At 41.1% G+C, this 23,219-nt stretch overlaps 1 protein-coding gene across 8 annotated transcripts in view; it reads right to left on the reverse strand.

The window, feature by feature from the left end:
• SAMD12 (sterile alpha motif domain containing 12) overlaps positions 1–23,219 on the reverse strand; it is a 220,619-nt gene that overhangs the window by 112,540 nt on the left and 84,860 nt on the right. Inside the window, exon 4 of one of the 8 annotated variants that reach the window (XM_039527944.1) lies at positions 965–1,091. The exons of the other annotated variants lie outside the window; for them this stretch is intronic. Within the exon in view, the coding sequence (XP_039383878.1) occupies positions 988–1,091 (104 nt within the window). The 3' untranslated portion in view covers positions 965–987. Of the gene's footprint in view, positions 1–964; positions 1,092–23,219 lie in introns of those variants that run through there. 8 annotated transcript variants of the gene reach the window in all.

Raw genomic sequence — 23,219 nt, forward strand, 5'->3', positions numbered from 1 at the left:
CCAGACTCCTTGTTGTTTTTGTGGATACAGACTAACACGGCTACCCCGATACTTATCAATATATTAACATTTTATCTAAAACACTTGTAAAAACCAGTTACCACCAAAACATGTTTACAACATGACCTTTTGCTCCCACTAACAAACTCAATTTTACCAGGCCACACTTGACTATTGTCAAGCCATTGTGTACGACATAGATTTTGGGGCCTACTTACATTTCAACACATTTCTATATAAAATAAACAAGCACCATCACTACAATTAGGACAAAATTTGAGAGGAACCTCCTAAACTGCACAAGAAAATGTGCATGTACACTCATTGACATGAGCAAAGCCACACACTCGAAAACTCAAATGAGCACTTGTTGAAATGCTGGCACTGGTGCCAGTTAATGTCATAAATATTTGTACATCCATCAAGTGACCAAAAGAGTCTATTTTTAATTACATTTTTAACGGAGTAGTTTTATAATCCACACACATTCCTTACCAAGCAGACAGTTTTTGTAGTGGGGTTTTCTTTTTAAAACATCACCATCTCAAAATGTCTATCTTCGCCAGCTTGTGACTGAATAAGCATTACACAACATGTGCAAAGGAAGTGATAAGTTGCACTATTAAGCTCTTAAAAGTCAGGAATGCCAGTGTTAAGGTTTCATGAATAACCTCAACTCTATCTATAATACAGGCTTTAGTGACATGACCACATAATATTTCACAAATGATAACCTACAATTATCCTACATTTTTCTACCACTTCAGAGCCAAATAGATAGTGTATATCTTTTAGGTCTTTTTGCGTGCAAGAGTATACTAACACTATTTACAGTACATAAAAAATGTACTATTACAGACTGAGCAGTAAAAAATGAATTTTCAAGTGTTACATTTTCCATACACTGAGCGGATAGTTTACTTCTACTCTGAATGACTTCTTTTAAAAAAAAATAGATTAAGGGAAACAAAACAAGGGATAACACACTTAATGTTTTGATGAGAGCACACTGAGTTTTTCTGTAACATTCTGCCTCATGTAATTGCAGTTGCCCTGCAGACAGGTATTCTCCTTAGGTACAGAAAGGTGCACTACAGAGAAAATAAAGTCATAACAATTACATATATACACACATAAATACCGTATATCCCTTGTTTTTTATTTTTATATATTTGATAGGCAATACAGTTAGTAGCACCTATAATTAAGGTTGCCTGACATTTTCCATTAGCAGTCTCAGTTTTCAGTTGCTTATGATTTCACCAGACTTGCATTTAAACTGATTTTTTATTGATCAGGTGTCTACTTTTTTTTATTTTATTTTTTTAAGTTTCAGCAGAAATGGTTTATCAAAATGAGGTTAGGGAAAAATATGTTGTTTTGCCCACGTTAAAAAAATTCTTACAGACATTCTGTTGACAAGCTCCGTGCTTGGGATCCGGGGTTTGAATTGGGCAAGGATATTACCTTTGTTTCATGGATGTGCCTTTTCCCATCCCAATGAAGAGCTGCTCAAATCTGGCCAAGTTATAAGCCTTTGAAAAAAATCTCAGTTTGCACACACTCAGTGGAATCTTGTTAGAATTTAGCAATTAAATTCTCCAAAGATTCCATCTATTCTGTACATGCTCCAGTCCAAGGCTGCAGAGGCTGAGCAGGATTTTCCCTGCTATTTCTCCTCCAGGTCAACCAGGGCCCTATGTGACATAAGAACAATGGAGCAGGGAAATGCAGTCCTCTGTGTTCCCACTACTGCAGGCAGTAAGGATGGCAGGAGGAGCATTTCAACTTGAATGCAGAGGGCTGAGGAACCAGGCCTGAGGCAGTGGCAAGGGAAAGACTGGGCCATGGATTATGGAACTGGAAGGAGAGGTGGGAGTGGGGGAGAAGGAGAAGGGGACAAGCACTGAATGAAGAGGCTTGGGCAGAAGGGGCGAGGCTGGAGTGGCAGGGAGTGCAGGAGAACAAAAGTAAATGCGTTTCCAACCATTTGAGTGTACTCCTCTCAGAACCTGGAACAGAACCCAGGATTCCTGAATTTCAACATTCCTCTGTTCTCAGCCAACAGCTGTGAAATCCACTGGCAAAAATATATCCCCTTATCTCCCTCTACTGACAGGCCCACACAGAAGATGACAACCCACTCCTGTTATCTGTTACTCTGTCAGCTCAAGTGGAAGAGGTTTGTTCGGTGATGTAAAGGTTCTAACCCTGCTTATGAAGTGAGCATTAATATGGTTCCATGTGATGGAGTTTTTGGTTTTTGATTTGCTTTTTTAAAAAAACCTGGAAAGTTCCAAACACTCGAACGTTAGAAGAATATTAAAGTTGCAGTCAAGCACTCAAGTTAGGAAATAGCAGAATTAAGGCTGGCTGTGCAACCTTAATTCAGTCCCTTTGTGTATATGCATTATGATTAGTCTTTAATTACCTGATCACATACTATTTTTTCTGTAGGGCCTCACCTCACCGAGTGTACTGGAGGAAGAGCTCTCAAGTACGCACAGCATAGTCCTTAGCTTAAACCTGAGTCTGGGAACTGTAGTAAAATTAAGCCACGTTGTGCTACAGTTGCACAAATCTGCAATTTATGGCAGTAATATTAAAGTGGTGGGAAATTTGACGCAGGCACTTGAGTATTAGCATTTTTCCACCTGTTTATGACTAGATAAATATTAAACTAGTGTGTAAACTCAGTCCCTTATGGCTCAGCTGTCCACACTGATACGCCATTGACAGTGCATGCCGGGCTGTGACCAGACTCTGATTTGCAAGGAAAATAAAGTAAACCACTACATCTTTTTGAATACTCTGCTCGGTGGGATTGCAGAGTATTAGAAGCCCCCAATGGCAATCAAACAAATCTCTATAAACGTTTCTCCTTGTCAACATTTGGGGCTTGCACCATTGCAGCTATACTAGTGACTGGCTGCAGATTGTGTATTTGAGCTAATCCCCGGTATAGAAAAGGCCTTCGCTACCTTTTGCAACAGCGGAATTCGGTTTTATGATGTTCTCGGAACACTTTTTCATCATTGCCTTTGTAACAATGGAATTGTCACTTCCACTGTGGCAAAAGTGCCAACAATTCATAACATGGATACTCTTTTTTCTAAACAGAAGGGCTGTTTATTATGCCACACTGTGCTCCTTACAGATGTACCTTGGCAGTAGCTCTAAAAACTATAGGAGCCTAGAAGTCTTTAGGATTCAGTACCTGGCTCGTTATACATACATCACATACAGTGTTTACAGTAAACATTGATCTGGTCTACTAAGCATGTGTAAGTAGACACTGATAACGGACAGATTTTTAAAATGCTGCTCTGATTGTATGGGGGAATTGTATCATATAGAAATGATACGTATATTAGAACTGTTTAAGGGTGATGCGTTTATTAACATACATCAGCATTGCACAACATTGAATGGCCATGTTTCAGAAGCTAAGATTAATGTGTAATAGATTTAGTTTTACAGACATCATCTCAGCATATATCACGTTCAGGTGATGTAAATAAAAGTATAAAGTCTCAAGGAGAGTCTAACAGGAGGCCGAGGGGTATTTTTTGGTTTTGTTTAATTTCTGAGTTTGCTCATTTATAAATGAGCAAAGCTGTTAATTAAAATAATAAACACGTTAAGTTTACATGTTAATTAAGAAATAAATCTGAGCCCTCAGAGCTATTGTGAAATTTCCCCTTACATGTACAATTATTACACAGGCAAATTAGTGGTATGTTTAAGAGATGTTGTTTGCTGTATGTACTCTTCCATAGGTTTGATTATATTAGTATGGGGTGCGTCAGACAGAGTGGATAGACTTTTCCCATCCAGCACTGGTGGGGAGTGCAAAGCTACCTGTGCTAGAAGTACTAGTTTCCATACCTGGGGCTGTTTGCTCAGTCTGTGTGTGTGTGTGTGTGTGTACATTAAGAAAACTACTCATCTGCAGCAAGAATGAGGTTTGGGTAGCTAGTAAATCACGTACAGCAGTTAGCCTCAGCTTTGCTAATGGATCCTTCCTCCTATGCAATGCCTGTTTAGTTGCTAATTTGAGCCGCTTGCAAGCCTTCATTTTGGGAGGCAGTCTATTGAAAACAAACTAATACTACAGGGTTCTCTCTCTTTCTGAGTTGCAATTTTTTATGGCATACATCTGAGTTGAGTGCAATTTAGAAGTTTATATCAAACATTACAAGTTCACAGGTAGAGTAGTTTAAGATAAAGGTTGCAGGTGCTATTCATCTTTATACCAGGTGGTTGCTTTCAAAATTAGGTATTTTAGTAGAAAAGCCATTTGGAGAACTGTCAAGAGTGTGTTGTGAACATTTTAACCGTATAAAGAAATTTAATGCATTATCAAGCTTTTAACCTGCACTAATTTAATTGCACTATTAAAAGTGTTTGTTAAGCCATCCATCAGTTTACAAGACTATGTAATTTTGCAGATAAAATTTGTCACATGACGACTGCTTATAAAAAAAGAATTAGCAAAAATTAACACTTCAGAAGCCATTTGAGTAAAGAGTTTAAAATGTATTTTATATCATTCATACACACACACACACACACACAGACCAGAGAGAATGTAAAGGATCCAACCCTAAATAGTTATGTGTAAACTGGTTCCTACCACCAGTGTTCTAGAGCACAGTCTAATCTCAATAGATCCTAAAGAAGGCAGGGGTCCTTTCATGATCAGTCCAGAAGAGTGTATAGATATTATACTGATGTTGCTTTTTTAAAAAGTATGTGGAACCCCTGACTAAGGTATATTGATGACATGAATTACTATTCTGTATTTTCTAAAGTGGAGTGAGATCAGATGTCCTTTTGTCAGAGATTTGTCTACCCCTGACTTAAGTTTATTTAAGAAGTAAAATTGGAGTTTGTGGAGATTTTACGTTTCTGCTGGCTACCGGGTGGCTGTTCTTTTAAGATAGGAGTTCTTTCCTGTCTCAGCCAGAGTAAGGAAGGGCATGTGGCCTACACAGTCTGGCGGGCATTGCAGGCTGTTCTGTTAGTCAGGATTTTGGGACATGGATGTGTGTGCTGACAGGTTTTTATTTCCCTAACTCTGTTTCTGTTGTGTAATAGGCGTAGCAATAGCCAGGTACTTCAGAATGGAACAACACAAGAACGGCCATACTGGGTCAGACCAAAGGTCCATTTAGCCCAGCATCCTGTCTTCTGACAGTGGCCAATGCCAGGTGCCCCAGAGGGAATGAACAGAACAGGTAATCATCAAGTGATCCATCCCCTTTCGTCCATTCCCAACTTCTGGCAAACGGAGGCAAGGAAACACCATTCCTGCCCATCCTTGCTAACAGCCATCGATGGACCTATCCTCCATGAATTTATCTAGCTCTTTTTGGAACTCTGTTATAATCTTGGCCTTCACAACATCCCCTGGCAAAGAGTTCCACAGGTCGACAGTGCGTTGTGTGAAGAAATACTTCTTTTTTTATTGTTTTTAACCTGCTGCCTATTAATTTCATTTGGTGACCCCTAGTTCTTGTGGTATGAGAAGGAATGAAGAACACTTCCTTATTTACTTTCTCTACATCAGTCATGATTTTATAAGCAGCAAAGAGTCCTGTGGCACCTTATAGACTAACAGACATATTGGAGCATGAGCTTTCATGGGTGAATACCCACTTCGTCGGATCCAGACTAACACGGCTACCCCTCTGATACTTGACATGATTTTATAGACATCTATAATATTCCCCCTTAGTCGTTCTCTTCCAAGCTGAAACGTCCCAGTCTTTTTAATCTTTCCTCATATGGAAGCTGTTCCATACCCCAAACCATTTTTGTTCAGAAAAGGGCAACCTTTTCCAATTACAATATGTTTTTTTGAGATGGATGACAACAACTGCATGCAGTATTCAAGATGTGGGCAAACCATGGATTTATATAGAGGCAATATGATATTCTCTGTCTTATTATCTATCCCTTTCTTGATGATTCCGAACATTGTTAGCTTTTTTGACTGCCGCTGCACATTGAGTGGATGTTTTCAAAAAACTATTCACAAATAATTCAAGATCTCCTTGAGTGGTAACAGCTAATTTAGACCCCATCATTTTGTATGTATAATTGGGATTATGTTTTCCAATGTGAATTACTTTGCATTTATCAACATTCACTTTCATCTGCAATTTTGTTGCCCAGTCACCCAGTTTTGTGAAGTCCCTTTGTAACTCTTCACAGTTTGCTTTGGACTTAACTATCTTGAGTAGTTTTGTATGATCTGCGAATTTTGCCATCTCAATTTTTGCCTCTTTTTCCAGATCATTTACGAATATGTTGAATAGTACTGGACCCTTGGGGGACACCTCTATTTATCTCTCTCCATTCTGAAAACTGACAATTTATTTCTACCCTTTATTTCCTTTCTTTTTACCAGTTACTAATCCATGAGAGAACCTTCCCTCTTATCCTGTGACAGCTTACTTTGCTTAAGAGCCTTTGGTAAGGGACCTTGTCAACGGCTTTCTGAAAATCTAAGTACACTATATCCACTGGATCCCCCTTGTCGGCATGTTTGTTGACACCCTCAAAGAATTCTAGTAGATTGGTGAGGCATGATTTCCCTTTTTAAAAAAAACAACATGTTGACTCTTCCCCAACAAATCACGCTCATCTGTGTGTCTGGTAATTCTGTTCTTTATTATAGTTTCAACCAGTTTGCCGGGTACTGAAGTTAGGCTTACCGGCCTGTAATTGCCTGGATCACTTCTGGAGCCTTTTTTAAAAATTGGCATCACATTAGTTATCCTCCAGTCTTCTGGTACAGAAGCTTATTTAAATGGTAAGTTACATACCACAGTTAGTAGTTCTGCAATTTCAGCTTTGAGTTCCTTCAGAACTCCTGGGTGAATACCATCTGATCCTGGTGACTTTATTACTGTTTAGTTTTCAATTTGTTCCAAAACCTCTTCTAATGATACCTCAATCTGGGATTGAGTTCCTCAGATTTGTCACCTAAAAAGAATGGCTCCGGTTTGGGAATCTCCCTCACATCCTCAGCCGTGAAGACCGATGCAAAGAATTCATTTAGTTTTTTCGCAATGGCCTTATCATCCTTGAGTGCTACTTTAGCATCTTGATCTTTCAGTGGCCCCAGTGGTTGTTTAGCAGTCTTCTTGCTTCGATGTACCTTAAAATTTTTTTGCTATTACTTTGAGTCTTTGGCTAGCTCTTCTCCAAATTCCTTTTTACACTTCACTTGCCAGATTTTATGCTCCCTTTTATTTTCCTCAATAGGATTTAACTTCCACTTTTTAAAGGATGCCTTTTTGCCTCTGACTGCTTCTTTTACTTTGTTGTTTAGCCACGGTGGCACTTTTTTGGTTCTCTTACTATGTTTTTTTTTTTAATTTGGGGTATGCATTTAAGTTGAGCCTCTCTTATGGTGTCTTTAAACCATTTCCATGAAGCTGGCAGGGATTTCACTTTTGGCACTCTACATTTTAATTTCTGTTTAACTAACTTCCTCATTGTTGTGTAGTCTCCCTTTCTGCAATTAAATAGTACCATGGTGGGATGCTGTGGTGTTTTCCCCGCCATGGGGATGTTAAATTTAATTATATTATGGTCACTATTACCACGCGGTCTAGCTATATTTACCTCTTGGACCAGATGCTGTGCTCTACTTAGGACTAAATCAAGGATTGCCTCTTCTCTTGTGGGTTCCAGAACTAATTGCTCCAAGAAGCAGTCATTTAAGGTGTCAGGAAACTTTATTTCTGAATCCTGTCCCAAGGTGACATGAACCCAGTCAATACGGAGATAGTTGAAGTCTCCCATTATTATTGAATTTTTTTGTTTTTATAGCCTCTCTAATCTCCCTGAGCATTTCAGTCACTATCACCACCCTGGTCAGATGGTTGGTAATATATCCCTGCTGCTATAATCTTATTATCAGAGCATGGAATTACTATCCACACAGATTCTATGGTACAGTTTGGTTCATTTAAGATTTTTACTTCATTTGATTCTATGCTTTCTTTCACATATAGTGCCACTCCCTCATCAGCATGACCTGTTTTGTCTTTCTGATATATTTTGTACCCTGGTATTACTGTGTCCCATTGATTATCCACATTCCACCAAGTTTCTGTGATGCCTATTATATCAATATCCTCATTTAATACGAGGTACTCTAATTCGCCCATCTTATTATTTAGACTTCTATCATTTGTATATAAGCACTTTAAAAAACAGTCATTTTTTAAGCTGTCTGCCATTACATGATGTAATTGAATGGGACTCTTTCATTTGACTGTTTCTCATCAGATCCTACCCATATTTTATCTTCCATTCTATCGTCCTTAGAAGGATATAGAGAATCTTGATGAACAGATACTCTAAGGGATTTCTCTGTCCGAACCATGTGCTTCTCCACACCTGTCAGCTTTCCCCCAGCCCTTAGTTTAAAAACTGTTCTAGGACCTGGTTAATTTTAAGTGCCAGCAACCTGGTTCCATTTTGGTTTAGGTGGATCCCATCCTTCCTGTATAGGCTCCCTCTTTCCCCAAAGGTTCCCCTTATTGTGAATGAGTATGGAGTTCCCCATGCTACCATATTGCCCTTCATAACATGTTTGCAGGTTTGTGACACACAGCAGGTTTGGAGAAACTGTAGGCCCCAAAATTCATAATTGCAATCAGGTCTACAATGTGCATGTGTGAGTTCTCTACAGTCTCCTTATTTCTAATATGCACGGAAAATTCCCTGGGTTTGGGTTTTTAATATCTCATCTGGGTGAACGGGGTGGTCTTGGCATCCTTTAGCTTTAACATACAGGTTATACACAATGTATAATAGAGGTCCAACATGGAGCTGGTTATGTTTGTGTATGATTTGGAGGTCCCTAGAGTTGGAAAGAGCCCTGTACCGTACTCTTATATAGGAGGTTACTGCTGCCCATGAACTCCGCAATGTTACACTCATCAACAGGATTTAATCAATCAATCTCCTTCCAAGGTCATCAGCAAGAATAGAACAGGTGACTTTCAGCCTCAAAGCTCAGGCCCATACCAGTTGAGCTAATAAAGTCCTTCATCGGGTAGCAATACTTTACTAGTCACTAGAGAAACACATCAAAGCCCAGCCAGCATATTGTCTGCATACGTTTGGCCTAAGGAGGTACTACTGGTTAGAACATGGTGTAACTGTTTTTAACCAAGCTAAGGAACGGCATCACTGGCTCAAGAGCACACTTAAATAGCTGGCGTTTGGTACAAAGGCACTATAGTCATTGGAAAAGTTCCTATTGATTTCAATGGACTTGGGATCAGGCCCCAGATTGTTAAAACACACTAAAAACCTCTAGCTCCTGGACTGCCCCTTTTGAGTGCTGAGCAACCCTGCTTGGGTGGATGCACTCAGAAGGAACAACTAGCCTCTCTCAGCAACCTGCTGAGTGCTACCATCTCCAAGATCAGAGCAGCTAGAGAAGCATGTCATAGGAGGTACTTAGATCCTGGCAGGTCAAGACCTGAATGAGGCGGGGGCTTAGAGTCCTGTTTTGTTTACTCTGGGCCCAATCCTAAACCTATTTAAGTCAAAAGGAAATCTTTCCACTGAATTCAATGGAAGGTGCTGGATGCTTTACTGTGCTGGTAAGTGAGCCTTGCACTCCTGGGCAGCATGGCTTTTGTTAAATGTGCACTCCATGAGCACAGGGAGAAAATTCAGTGCCAAATGAACCACGCGTATATATTGCAGGACTTTCAACCAGTCCTCAGAACTATGCCAAATCGCAAATCATTTTCACCAGAACACTCAAAGGCACTTCGCTTTAGTGAGGGCTATTGCCTGCCAATTCAACTTTCTAAATCCAGCTATTTCAGTGCTAGATCTGGGTTTTATTTATTTTTATGATAATGGGGGAAAGTGTTTTTCCTCTATTCTCCTCTCTCTGTGCTCAAGGAAAGGCTCAGCTGTTTTTGTTTCAAACTTCCACAAACAGAATTGCTTTCAAGCAGAGACATGGAACATTTCAGCCCAACAGGTGATGGCTTCCAGGAGTTATAAAGAACTGAAAGCAGAGAGTAAGAGTGGCAATCCTTATACAATCTTAACTGGTCTGTATAACGTGACCAGACCCAGGATTGCAAGAATTTTCATGTTCTGGTGGGATGAAGTGAGTCTATTGTAATAAATTATAGCTCTCATATAATTGCACTTCATAGTGGAAAGCAGAATCCCAATACTTTATTATAAAAATGACAGCATTCCTGAAAATACAGCCTACTGAAAGCCCAAACCAGCACCTTGAAGTCAGCTAGTTAGCTTATGTATAAGCTCCCCCTTGAGGAACTGAGAATTATTGCACTACAAATCTCAAAAGCATCATTATCCAAAATCCTTGTTGAACTGCAGAAAAGATAAAATTTCCTTCACAATTATTGTGGGGGGGGAGGGGGAGTTGGAAAAAAAAAATCAGATGTTTTCCATACTGTTCTTGAAGCTTTCTGTCAGACTTTGCAAAAAAAAGTTAGTCCATAATACTTGGTTTTTCCAGGTAAGAAAGATAATTTCTGAGTTAAAGTCCACTCTGAAAAATGGTCCTATTTTCATGTAAAATGCATTTTTTCAGATCAAAATAAATTCACATTGAAAGTACTGAATGTTACAAAGGGTTATTTCATTGCACTCTCTGAACCTTAGGAGGAGTTTGCCTAGCATAGAATGGTTCCTCTCCCATTGGGCAACCCAATGCAACCATGGGCGAATCTTGCCCCACAAGAAAGGTGTGGAGCAGTGGGGGTGGGAATTGCTGAAGTGTTAGGGATCTGGGGGAAGATCAAACTGGGAAGATCAAACTAGTAGGATCTGTTTTTGGAGAGTTGGGGGCAAAGAGTAGAGAGGGAATGGGGAAGGGGAATCAATAGGGGGGAAGTCAGGGTGGAGGAGCTAGGGGACAGGGATGGCCAGAGTATCATGCTGACCATGGGCTGAGATGAGAGAAAAAACAAAGGAACTAAGGAAAGACTAGATGGATGAGATAAAATACAAACTCGCATGCCCCAAGACACAAATAAAATTCTAAAGTGAACCTTCCATCCACCTTTTGGATGTTCAGAATACCTACACTGTATTTTATTCATGCATTTCACCATTGTCTGCAATGCACAGTACTGCTCTTAAAGCTGCTGTCTATATTTTTATCATTAGGTGAGTTACGTTATTAGAATGAGGAATATTGCCAGTAGTGTTGACACTTGCCCTGACAAGTAAAAAGTTAAATAGGAAACTAAGGGCACACCTGTTGCTAAGGTGACATATCAATAAGTATATAATGGAACAAACTCAGCTGTCAATAGTAGATGTCTTCAATATACCTTGGAATAAAGAAAAAATTACAAGATGACATTAAGACTAGATCCTCGTATGATAACACATGCTGGCAAATAATGAGCCAAGAATCAGCTCCAACTGCTCATTGATGAATTAATTTCCCAAAAAAAGGGAATTTGTGCACCACTTGCTCAAAATCAGGAACTACAAGATTTCCTACAACTCATCCACTGAATCCCTAATGTTCTCCCCACCTAAGACTTCCTTATCCTATGACTGAGCTAATAAAAGTGATTTAGAGTCAGCATAGTATGAAAATAATATTTCTTCCCGTCCAAGCAAAAGTAATTTGGAAGGAAATCCCCTGGTATTTTTCATTTTTCTGTAATTATATCCTGGTTCCAGAGAGAACTAGAATCAAAATTGCCAACATATCAAAAGATTGATCGATCTTGTGGTAAACCAGAAACAGCAATACAATTCAACAGTCTAGGGCAGCGAGAGATAAATGCCATATCCTATAGAAACTGTAATGGGAATTTTAGGTAGGTAAAGTGTAATTACCTTACTGAAAATTCGATCAGTGCACCACATTTTGTACCTTACAAAAAGGGTATGAATATTTAATGCAAGTATTCAGAACCCCATTTTACATTTCACTGGAAAGACTCTGCTCTTCCAGATCGTGGGGCACCCCAAACACCTTGTTGGCGTATTGGTTCAGGTATGTCTACACAGCAGCTGGGAGGGTGTTTCCCAGTGTGCTAGCTCTACTTGAACTAGTGCACTAAAAATAGCGGTGTGACCATGGCAGCACAAACAGCAGCTTGGGCTAGCTACCCAAGTACAACCCCGAGCTCTCTGCTACATGCTCTGGTGGCTATCACCTGTATTGTTATTTTTAGCACATAAACTTGAGCTGAGCTAGTGTGTCTCCTACCCATCCTGGGAGACACCCTTCCAGCTACCGTGTAGACATACCCTAAGAGGAACGAGTACCAAACACAGAATTAACAATGATACTTCTTACAGTAGCAAGTGTTGAGAGCTCCAATTCGAGTACTAACTTTGATCCTGCTTAGCACCTAGAAGACGGATTCACACAACCCAAGGTTCAAGGCGCAAGAAGGAATAATACTGTAAGCACTGGGTATTAAATTCTGAGATTTTGGTGAAGACAGGTGAAAGTTCCTGAGGATGAAAAGGGAGACTACAGACCTTCAAAATTGGTGGAAGAATTAATAAAGTAATCAACACTAACATCCTTGAGAAATATAAATTGATAAAGAGTACAGTTAATCAAAAACAGATCACGCTTGTCTTAAAGTATATGCTATGATAAAAAGATTAGTGGTTAAAGGAAACAGTGCACACAGTAGCTCTAGAGTTTACTATGACATTTGATATGGTTCTCCAAGGCATACTCATAGGGAAACTAAAGACATGTGGATTAAGTTAAGGAATATAAATAAAACACCACCGAGTGTCAAAGTAGAAGAAAGTGTTGGGCGAGGTCTTAAGTGAGGCTGATGTAAATTGGTATTGTCATTAAACACAAGCAGGACACAGTTGATCAGATTTATGAAGAATCTTAACCTGAAAGAATCTAATCTGCAAAGATCTGTGATCAAGAGACGATAGGGTCTCTAACTTAAAGAAATTGACTGAAATAAATAAAATAGGATTCAACTAAAAATGCAGAAATGGTTAGTGTGGCTCTGAAGAGGCTAAGCAACCTGATAGGCTTGATAGGAAAGCACTGATTGAGGATGAGGCCCCCACTGGACAGGAGCAGGCAGGACTGGTATAAAGTCAAACAGTTTGCAGCAGGAAGGGGCTGCAAAGGGAAGAGCAGGACTGTCAAATACCACGACTATGATTTATGAGTTTATACATGGCAAATGGGGTCAGCATTGCCAAATCTATACTGAGGGCCAGAGGCATTGACTGTGTGATTTCCCTGGAGGTGCTGGACCCCCACTTCACCCCAGGTCCAACCCCCCACTTCACCCCTCCCCTCGAGTCCCCATCCTGTCCCGCCTCCTGCACCTCCTGCATGCCACTCAACAGCTGATCGTGGCAGGCGGAAGGCACTGGGAGGGAGCGGGAGGAGCTGATCTGTCGGGCTGTCAGTTGGTGCTGAGCACCCAGTTTTTTTTTTCCTATGGGTGCTCCAGCCCCAGACCACCCACAGAGTCGGCACCAATGCTGACAACTATAGAGATGACAGCACAGGTAGAATGGGAATGGCTTTTTGTATCCCTGAATTTGGAATTAAGACATCTATGTGACTGTACAATTTTGTGGCCATTACAACGTCTGAAATGATGGGCACACTTCTGGAACTGACCCGGTTAAGGGATGTACACCTGTCACGGAGTCTCTAGGCGATGCTCTGGAAGTGCTCCCCACAAAGCCAGTCAGGACTTTGGGGAGCCTCCTCTCCCTTGGAGCAGACTGTCTTCAGGGCAAGAAGCTCACACCACTTCACCTTCCTGGGTCTGACCTTGGAGCATTTAACATATGCCCCTCCGTACACTTCCCACAGCGAGTCCGCCCAGGCGGGGTCTTGGGGAAGCCATAGGGTCCTGCACGCACTCCCACTTCACAGTCAGACGTGACTCTTAGCCACCCAGTAAAACAGAGGTTTATTAGATGACAGGAACACGGTCTAAAACAGAGCTTGTAGGTACAGAGGACGGGACCCCTCAGCTAGGTCCATTCGAATGGACCCAGCGAGCCAGACAACCCCATCTGCCCTCACTTCCCGTCGCCAGCCAGCTCCAAACTGAAACCCCCTCTAGCCCCTCCTTTCTGGCCTTTGTCTCTTTCCCAGGCCAGGAGGTTACCTGATCTCTTTGTTCACCTTTAGCCATCCCCTTCCAGCGGGGAAGGGCCCCGGCCGTTTGTTGCCAGGAGACAGTGTCGGCCATTTATGCACACTAGAGACTTAAGAAATGCATAGGGGAAACTGACACCCCCACACATTATTCAGAGGAAACATTAAGAACAGTCCCACTTCGTCACAACACCCAACTATGATTGTTATCTTAACTGACTATCTAGTATAATCGCAATTAGAAAGGAAGCCTCAGAAAGCAGGAATGATTTAGGCTATGTCTATACTACAGCTTATGTCGGTATAACTCATCTCACTCAGCGGGGGAATGAATAAATCATCCCCCTGAACAACAAAGGATACACCAACATAAGCACTGATGTGGACACCGCTATGATGCTCGTGGGGGCTGAAGTAGTTAAGCCAATGGGAGAACTCTCTCCTATCAGCTTAGAGTGGCTACATTAGGGAGCTTACAGTGGCGTAAACTCTAGTGTAGCAGTGCTCTCTCTCAATGAAATATTGTTCTTAACTATGGAGATAGTACAATTTGGTATACATATAGCAATAGGGTGGATTCTGGCACAATCAGGATACCAGGCAATGAAATGGAAGATAAAGCAGGGGGAAAAATGCCTTAAAAATGAGGAGGTTGATATACAGACCCCTCTAAGTAAACAGGACTTCAAAAGTTTGGTTACAAGAGAACTTGAGAAGGAATGTCAAGAACTACAGACCAAAGAGAAAAAAGGATGAAGGTTCTATGAAATATGTCTTGAACTTTAGAATAATGGGATACTTAATAGCTATGGCAGAAGAAGTGAAGTAACTATATTTCGAGTGCTAACACGTCACTGTCACCTGAACTGTAATTTATACTTACTAAACAGACACTAAGACAGGTTGTGCAACACCTGCAAAGCCCAAGAAACAGTTAAGCATCTGCTGTGGCAATGCGGGGAGAATTACATAGATAGAAAGATTCTTTATGAAGGACTGAGATACCTCAAGGAGAATCCGCAATCCTTTCAGACTATGGGCTTAGTACCGGGAATGTGAGGTAGCATTATAAAAACATTATTTTGCCTTTTTAAGGATACAGGACTGGGGGAGAGGATGTAGATTTTTGCTTATGGAAAAACTGTGGCAGTCATAGCCTCATATGCTGAGGCTGCTGCACCAGAAAATGGACAGGAAAAGGAAGAAAGAAAACCAAGGGGCTGCCATGTTGAAGCCTGCAGTCGCTCGCTGGGCTGAGAGAGGGAAAGACAGCGGAAGAGGAGATACCAGAAAGGAAGGGATATCAGAGGAGTGGGGGAGCAGAACCCTGATAGAGGTGAAGAAAGAAAAGGCCAAGGGAAATGACAGCAGACATTCGGCTGCTGATTAAAGGGCCTCTGAGCCGGAACCCGGAGTCGTGAGTGGGCTGAGGTTCCCTTACCTGCCACTGGGGAAGTGACATTGCCTTGAAATGGAGAACTGCTGGGAATGACACCTGGTCAGCCAGTCCAGTGAGACTTTGATACCCCAGAAGGAGAAAACTATAGTGACCTGGACAGAGGGCCGAGCCACAAAGAGGGAGCAATCAAGTCCAGAGAAAGAGAGACGGAGAGAGACACGGCAAGCAACTGAAGGAAGGGGCATCAGGCTGGTCAAGAGCTAATCCCCAGATGCAGACACAAGGAGGTGCCACAGCAGTGAATAGAAAACCCCAGGAAAATGCATTTATAAAGAATTAATTCCCCCTTTCCCCATGGTATCTGGGCACATTTCACATGGAGGAATAAGTACACACAACTGCTTCCACAAATTGTGAGCACCTTTTACTTTTCTCCTGCAAAAACACACATTTTAAAATAAGAATTTGGAAAATTTAGCAATGGACTAAATGACAAGGTATTCCAGACCTGCAGGTAGCAGATAAAGAAATGAGTCATACATTCCAGTCTAAATAGTAGGACTCAATGCTACAGGCAACACCTGCTACTCAGAATAACCTGCCTACCTTGGCTTATCTTGCTAAACGTACACATAGCGATGAAGTAGAGAAGAGTTAACTTCTGAGGTAACTGGGATCTAGACCATTTAAGACTTTGTAGGTAGTAACCAACACCTTGAACACACCTCACTCAGAAGTGAACTGGCCATTAGTCCAAGTGTCCATTGCTGTTATGTGGGAATCAGAGTAACGGTGAGTCTAGTCAGACACTGGAATTGTGAATCAATTCCAAAGTAGGCTGGCAGGCTTCCTCAGCTAAGGGTGATATTACAGACTCCACTTCTTCCGCAAACATATCCCTCTTTCAATCAGTATTATTTCCATCATACCCCTCAGCCACTTGGTTTCATTTCCCTGACGATGGAGAAGCAAAGACACCATTCACTCTGAGCCCGGTGAGGAGACAGAGAAGTAGCAACATATGAGCGATAGTGAAGCCCAAAGCTTCCAGAATCACTCCCATTGGCTCCCCTTTAACTGACCAAGAAGGGGGAAAAATGGAATCTTGAAGGACTAAACAGCAGAGGGGAAAATAGCTTCACAAAGCCACTGTCTAGGATCTCAGAAAGGAACGGGTAAAAGCACTTTAGAATCACTTGAAACAACTTTGGGAACAGATAACCTTACATGATTGATGATTATAAAGGCAGCTCAAAGTTCAACTCTCAGGAAGGACATCTGACCGCTGCCCAATGGCCAGAGATGATCAATCACCACAGTGACCAATAATGTTCCTATGCTGACTCTAAGTCTAAAGCCCAACAGGTTGGGGTCCAAAGAGTTGACAGGTATCAAATGGAGGTGTATTTGGCCTGCCACCACTTTCTTACTCTATACTTACACTGCAATTAGATACCCATAGCTGGCCCATGCCAGCTTACCTGGCCCTTAGGTAAGGGCTGTTCAATTGTGGTGTAGATGTTCCGGCTCAGGTTCTCTCCCACCTCATAGAGCCTGGGCTCCAGACCAAGTTCTAATGTCTACACTGCAATTAAACAGCCCCTTTGCTTGAGCCCCGCGAGCACGAGTCAGCTGGCGTGGGCCTGCTGCAGGTTTTTAATTGCAGTGTAGACATACCCCCACGGACATTTCTCAAAAAAGGTTAGGTTAGAGGCAGGGCCATAATCGACATTAGAATACTAATGACTGACATTTATGTCAAGAGATGATTTTTTGTGCAAGAGCTGAACATAACATGTTTGAGAGTTGATAAAAGGTTTACTTTATCTAGGGAGGTGTTAACAAATGAAAGGCTCAGGCATTTTCCACTGGCTTACTTGTGGACTGGACCCATTTCCCCTCCCATCTCGTGAGACTGAATAGATCTCTCATCTGCACTTAGGGCATCATTCCCCCACTCATGATCTGCTTGCTGATGATCCACTAGTAGAGATAGTTTGAAAAATGGAAGGAAGGGGGTTCTGCGGGAAATTCAAGTAAATAAAAAAAAATAATTTTGCTGAAAAATTAAAAGTTGCAAATCTTTTGTTTTATTTGAAAATGCCACCGCAGTGCTGCTGGAGTTGTAGTTTGGTTGTCCCATGCTCCCATTCTTCTCTTTAGGCTGGGCTTCCTGATCAGACTACATCTCCCATGAGACACCATTGTCTCCTCCCCTCTTAGTGAGGGGAAGTGGTACATCATAGGAGTCCCTGGCCACAGTGCATCATAGCAGATGTAGTCCAGGTGGGGAGCCCAGTCTATGAAAGTGACTGGAGGCACAAGGCACAAACTTTGTGAAAAACTCCATTTAGTCAAGAACAGTTTCAACAGAAAATTTTCAACCAGACTTCCCGGCTAGTCACAAGGTATTGGCTCTCCTTCCTGTTTCCAGCATCTAAATTACACTATAATAAGCTAAAATTACATTACATACTTTCCTAATATTCCTCTTCCATGTGTAAAAAAAAAAAAAGCTATAGTTGCCACAGATTATGCAAATAGGTAGGATGATGACCCAAGAGACAATCACTCTCTGATGTGTTCCACATCATGAAAAACTTTGAGCAGCCTCCAACTGGGAAACACAAAACAGAGGAAACTCTTTGTCCCTCACGTTCCAACACTAGCTGCATAATCCCAGAGGGAACGCTGCAGATAAGACTGAATTTATCCAGGCAGTAAACTGAAGGGTCCTTTCAGAAAGAAACAGTGACTTTACCATCAGATGGAAGCAGTCTGCATCAAATCAACAGCCCACCATACAGAAACAGTTGCTCCGGTCAAGACTTCACGGATACAGTGGAGCAAATACACAAACAAAGGACAGGGGAAGTTATGGTTTGACTTTTCACCACAGAGAAGGAGATGGGGGTATATGTGTGTGGGGGGGGGGGGGGGAGGTGTTATACAGATAGAAGTGTCTTCAATTTAGCACTATGTAATCTCCACCAAACCAGAGGTTTTGACAGGGAGGGAAATGCTTTATTTGGGTGTATTAAGAGGCCTATCATGTGCAAAATGAGCCAGCTAATTATTCAGCTGAACTTGGCACTGGTGATTTTTTTTTTTTTTAATCTGGAACACTGTCAGATCTGAGTACAATGGAGGTTGGTTGGTTTGTTATTAAAACCACGCTCTGCTTCTCTCTTTCTCCTGTGCATACACAGAAGATTTTGTATTCCAAGACACACAAGAGAGCTGCAACAGAGGAATGCTACAACAGCCACAGGTTTGGAAAAATGAGAAATCCAGGAGAAAAGATCAAAAGGACATGTCTGGCATAGAAATAGTTGTTTCTCTTTGTAGAAAATACAGCTTAAAAAATGTAGAGTCAGCATAAGATTCCACACACTCCTCTGCTAATGCACCTCAACTCTAACCTGGAATCTAGGTTCAGACAGCCAAAGGGGTAGTGGAGGTTTTGATGGGCACATCCCACTTGAAACTGGACCCACACCACAAAAGTGTCATATCGTCATGTGCTAGTAACAATGCTGTCATAACCAATCTGGGCCACATTTGAACTGGCAATCCTGCAGGGGAGATTTTATAGCTGCTCTCCCTCAGTTTTGTAATGGCCTAAAAATGATAGAAACCCAAGCTGGCTCTCTGTCCTGACCTGTAGTTTCATGGGGCTCACCCTCACTCTGGGGGCACAAGTAGCCCTTGCAGCCCTCCTTTCCCATCCAGGTCAATTAGAAGAGGAGGTCTCAAGCTTTGGAGAGGAAAGACAGATGGTAGCAATAGGAGTTGCACTTGTGGGGTCCTGAGATCTCTGAAGCCCTATGCTGTATGGGCCTACACTGCACAACTTGGCCTTGTTTTCACATGATTGACCCCAAAACTTGAACTTGATTTGCTGATTGTTTGTCCCTACTTCTTCCTTCCCAGTCTCTCTGCTGTTGGCCTCTTTCTCTCTACCCTCAATGTTCTTATCAATTATTTTCTTCCTCCTCACTGCTTTTCTCAACACGTTCCTCATGGTTTTTCCTTATATTAACTCATCTCTTCCCTGTCATTTCCCTCAATCCCTCCCTATACCCCATTCAAAACACTTAATTGCATTCACTTTGGATTCATATTAAAAAACACTCTCAGGGCACTCAAACGTTCAACTCATTCTCCTGCATCTGTGGCAGCTGTAGCTTTCTCCCCATACTGTTGTTTTTTCTTTTCTATTTTTTCCCCCGTCTCTTAGGTCATGTCTGCATGTAGAAGAACAAAGTCTCTGGGGTCCCTTATACTTCCAGCTCCTGCTACCTTCATGGTCTCTAAGGCAGGAACCATTTCTATTTTTAATGCCTAGAAAGAACTTAGCACATTTTGGATGCTCAATAAACAATCTTGTTATAAAGAAGACAGAATCCAATCATTAGTCTCAAGGTCAAAACAAGAAGCGATGGATTTAATTTGCAGCAAAAACATATAAGGTTAAATGAGTGAGAAAATGTGCAAGACCAGTTTGGCTACATAACAAGCTAGCAAGGGAGTTTGTAGAATTGATGTTACTAGAGGTACTCATCTATTAGGAAAGATACAAGGATAATGGAAGTCAAACCTTGCCAGAGTGAAGGTGATAGAAGTAGGGGGGAAGTTTACAGATGACCCAGTAATGGTCAAATAATATGGAGAAGCTCAGACAGCAGGATAGAGTGTGGTTTGAATGTGCAAGTAGAACGGTCCCTTCCAGCCCAAACAAATATATGAACCAGGCTGTCAAGCAATTAAAAAATGAATCACGATTAATCACAGAGTTAAATAATAGAATACCATTTATTTAAATATTTTTGGATGTTTTCTATATTTTCAAATATATTGATTTCAATTACAACACAGAATACAAAGTGTACAGTGATAACTATTTTTTATTACAAATATTTCCACTGTAAAAATATAAAATAGTATTTTTCAATTCATCTAATAAAAGTACTGTAGTGCAATCTCTATCATGAAAGATAAACTTACAAATGTAGAATTATGTACAAAAACTGCATTCAAAAATGAAACAATATAAAATTTTGGAGCCTGCAAATCCACCCAGTCCTACTTCTTGTTCAGCCAATCACTCAAACAAATTTGTTTACATTTGCAGGAGATAATGCTGCCTACTTCTTGTTTACAATGTCATCTGAAAGTGAGAACAGGCATGGCACTGTTGTAGTCGGCGTTGCAAGATATTTACATGTCAGATGCGCTAAAGATTCACATGTCCCTTCATGCTTCAACCACCACTCCAGGGGACATGCGTCCATGCTGACGATGGATTCTGCTTGATAACGATCAATCCGAAGCAGTGCAGACTGATGCATGTTCATTTTCATTATCTGAGTCAGATACCACTAAGAGAAGGTTGATTTTATTTTTTGGTGGTTCAGGTTCTGTAGTTTCCACATCGGAGTGTTGCTCTTTTAAGACTTCTGAAAGCATGTTCCACATTTCGTCCCTCTCAGGTTTTGGAAGGCACTTCAGATTCTTAAACCTTGGATCGAGTGCTGTAGCTATCTTTAGAAATTTCACCTTCTTTGCGTTTTATGAAATCTGCAGTGAAGTGTTCTTAAAATGAACATGTGCTGGGTCATCATCCGAGATTGCTATAACATGAAATATATGTCAGAATGCAGGTAAAACAGAGCAGGGGACATACAGTTCTCCCCCCATAAAGCTCAGTCACAAATTTAATTAACACATTTAAGAGCATCATCAGCATGGAAGCATGTCCTCTGGAACAATGGTCAAAGCATGAAGAGGCATATGAATCTTAAGTGCATCTGGCACGTAAATATCTTGCAACGACAGTGCCATGCGAATGCCTGTTCTCACTTTCAGGTGACATTGTAATAAAGAAGTGGGCAGCATTATCTCCCATTAATGTAAACAAATTTGTTTCCTTTAGCGATTGGCTGATGAAGTAGGACTGAGTGGACTTGTAGGCTCTAAAGTTCTTGTTTTTGAGTGCATCATGTAACAAAAAAACCCTATATTTGTACGTTGCCCTTTCATGATAAAGAGATTGCACTACAGTACCTGTATGAGGTGAATTCAAAAAGGACTTTCTTTTATTTATCATTTTTACAGTGCAAATATTTGTAATAAAAAATATAAAGTGAGCACTAATTGAAAATCAATATATATTTGAAAATGTAGAAAAACATCCAAAATGTTAAATATATTTAAAATGGTATTCTATTGTTTAACAGTGCAATTAAAACTGAGATTAATCATGATTAATTTTGAGGTAATCGCATGAGTTAACTGCTACTAATCGACAGCACTAATATGAACAGGAATCTCTTTGATCCTATCTGGGTCTTAATGATACCTGGCTTTTACAAACATCTTTCATCTATGTGACACTTTCTCAGAGTGTCCAGAACTGTAAGTCACCTTCTCACTCCCCTGCCTCAGTGAGAGAGAAACTTGCTGCTGCTAAACTGTGTCTCTGTTCCCTGACACTGCAGTCTGTTAGTCAGCCCAATCAACCTTTGGAGAGACTGCCAGTCCCTTCTTTGCCTTCCTCTTGGTGCCTCCAGTTCGCAGAACCCCTGGAAGAGCATTTCTCTGCAGCATCCAGTCCCTGTCACTGGATGCCCACAGAAATACCAACTCTGCTGACTCCAAAGAGACAGAATACACATCAAATGGTTGGCTTCACTGAGAATGCACCCTCACTGTAGTATAACATCACTGAGATGAAATTATAATAAAACAAGAATAAGTTTATTAATAAAGAACAGAGACTTAAGTGATACTGAGCAGAGATAATAGAAACAGAAAATGGTTACAAATAAAATAAAAGAATAACACGCTTCTAAGAGTCTACATGTAACCTTAGCAGGCTCCAAGCCTTCTGTAACTGTTGTTTGAGATGTGTTGCTCAAGTCCACTCCATGTTAGGTGTGTGCGCACCATATGTAAATTGCCGGAGATTTTTCCCTCATTGGTATCCTAGTGGGCTCATGTATAAGGGGCACTGTCGGCCACGCACTCTCTCAGTTCCTTCTAGCCAGATAACTCCGACAGAGGGGCAGGAGGGTGGGTTGTGGAATGGACATGAACACCACATCTCAAAGAACAGCAGCTATGGAAGGTCAGTAACTGTTTTTTCTTCTTCATGTGCTTGCTCATGTCCATTCCATGTTAGATAACTCACAATACCTTAGGAGGTGGGCTTGGAGTTCATGAACATGAAAAGATAATGGAGCAAATCATTAAGCAATCAATGTGTGAACCCCTAGAAGATAAGTAACATTCAGCATGGATTTGTAAAGGACCAATTGTGTCAAACCAGCCGAATAGCTTTGACAGGGTAACAAGCCTTGTGGGTGGAGAAAAGCGGTAGATGTGGTATATCTTGACTTTCGTAAGGCTTTTGATACTGTCTCACATAACCGTCTCATAAACAAACTAGGGGAATACAACCTAGATGGAGCTACTATAAGGTGGGTGCATAGCTGGTTGGAAAACTGTTCTCAGAAAGTAGTTATCAGTGGTTCGCAGGCAAACGAAGGGCATATTAAGTGGGGTCCTGCAAGGATCAGTTCTGGGTCCAGTTCTGTTCTGTCGTCTAAATCAATGATTTAGATACAAGCATAGAGAGTACACTTATAAAGTGTGCCGATGATA

The sequence above is a fragment of the Mauremys reevesii genome, linkage group 2 (genome assembly GCF_016161935.1).
Source record: "Mauremys reevesii isolate NIE-2019 linkage group 2, ASM1616193v1, whole genome shotgun sequence".
Lineage (NCBI taxonomy): Eukaryota > Metazoa > Chordata > Testudines > Geoemydidae > Mauremys > Mauremys reevesii.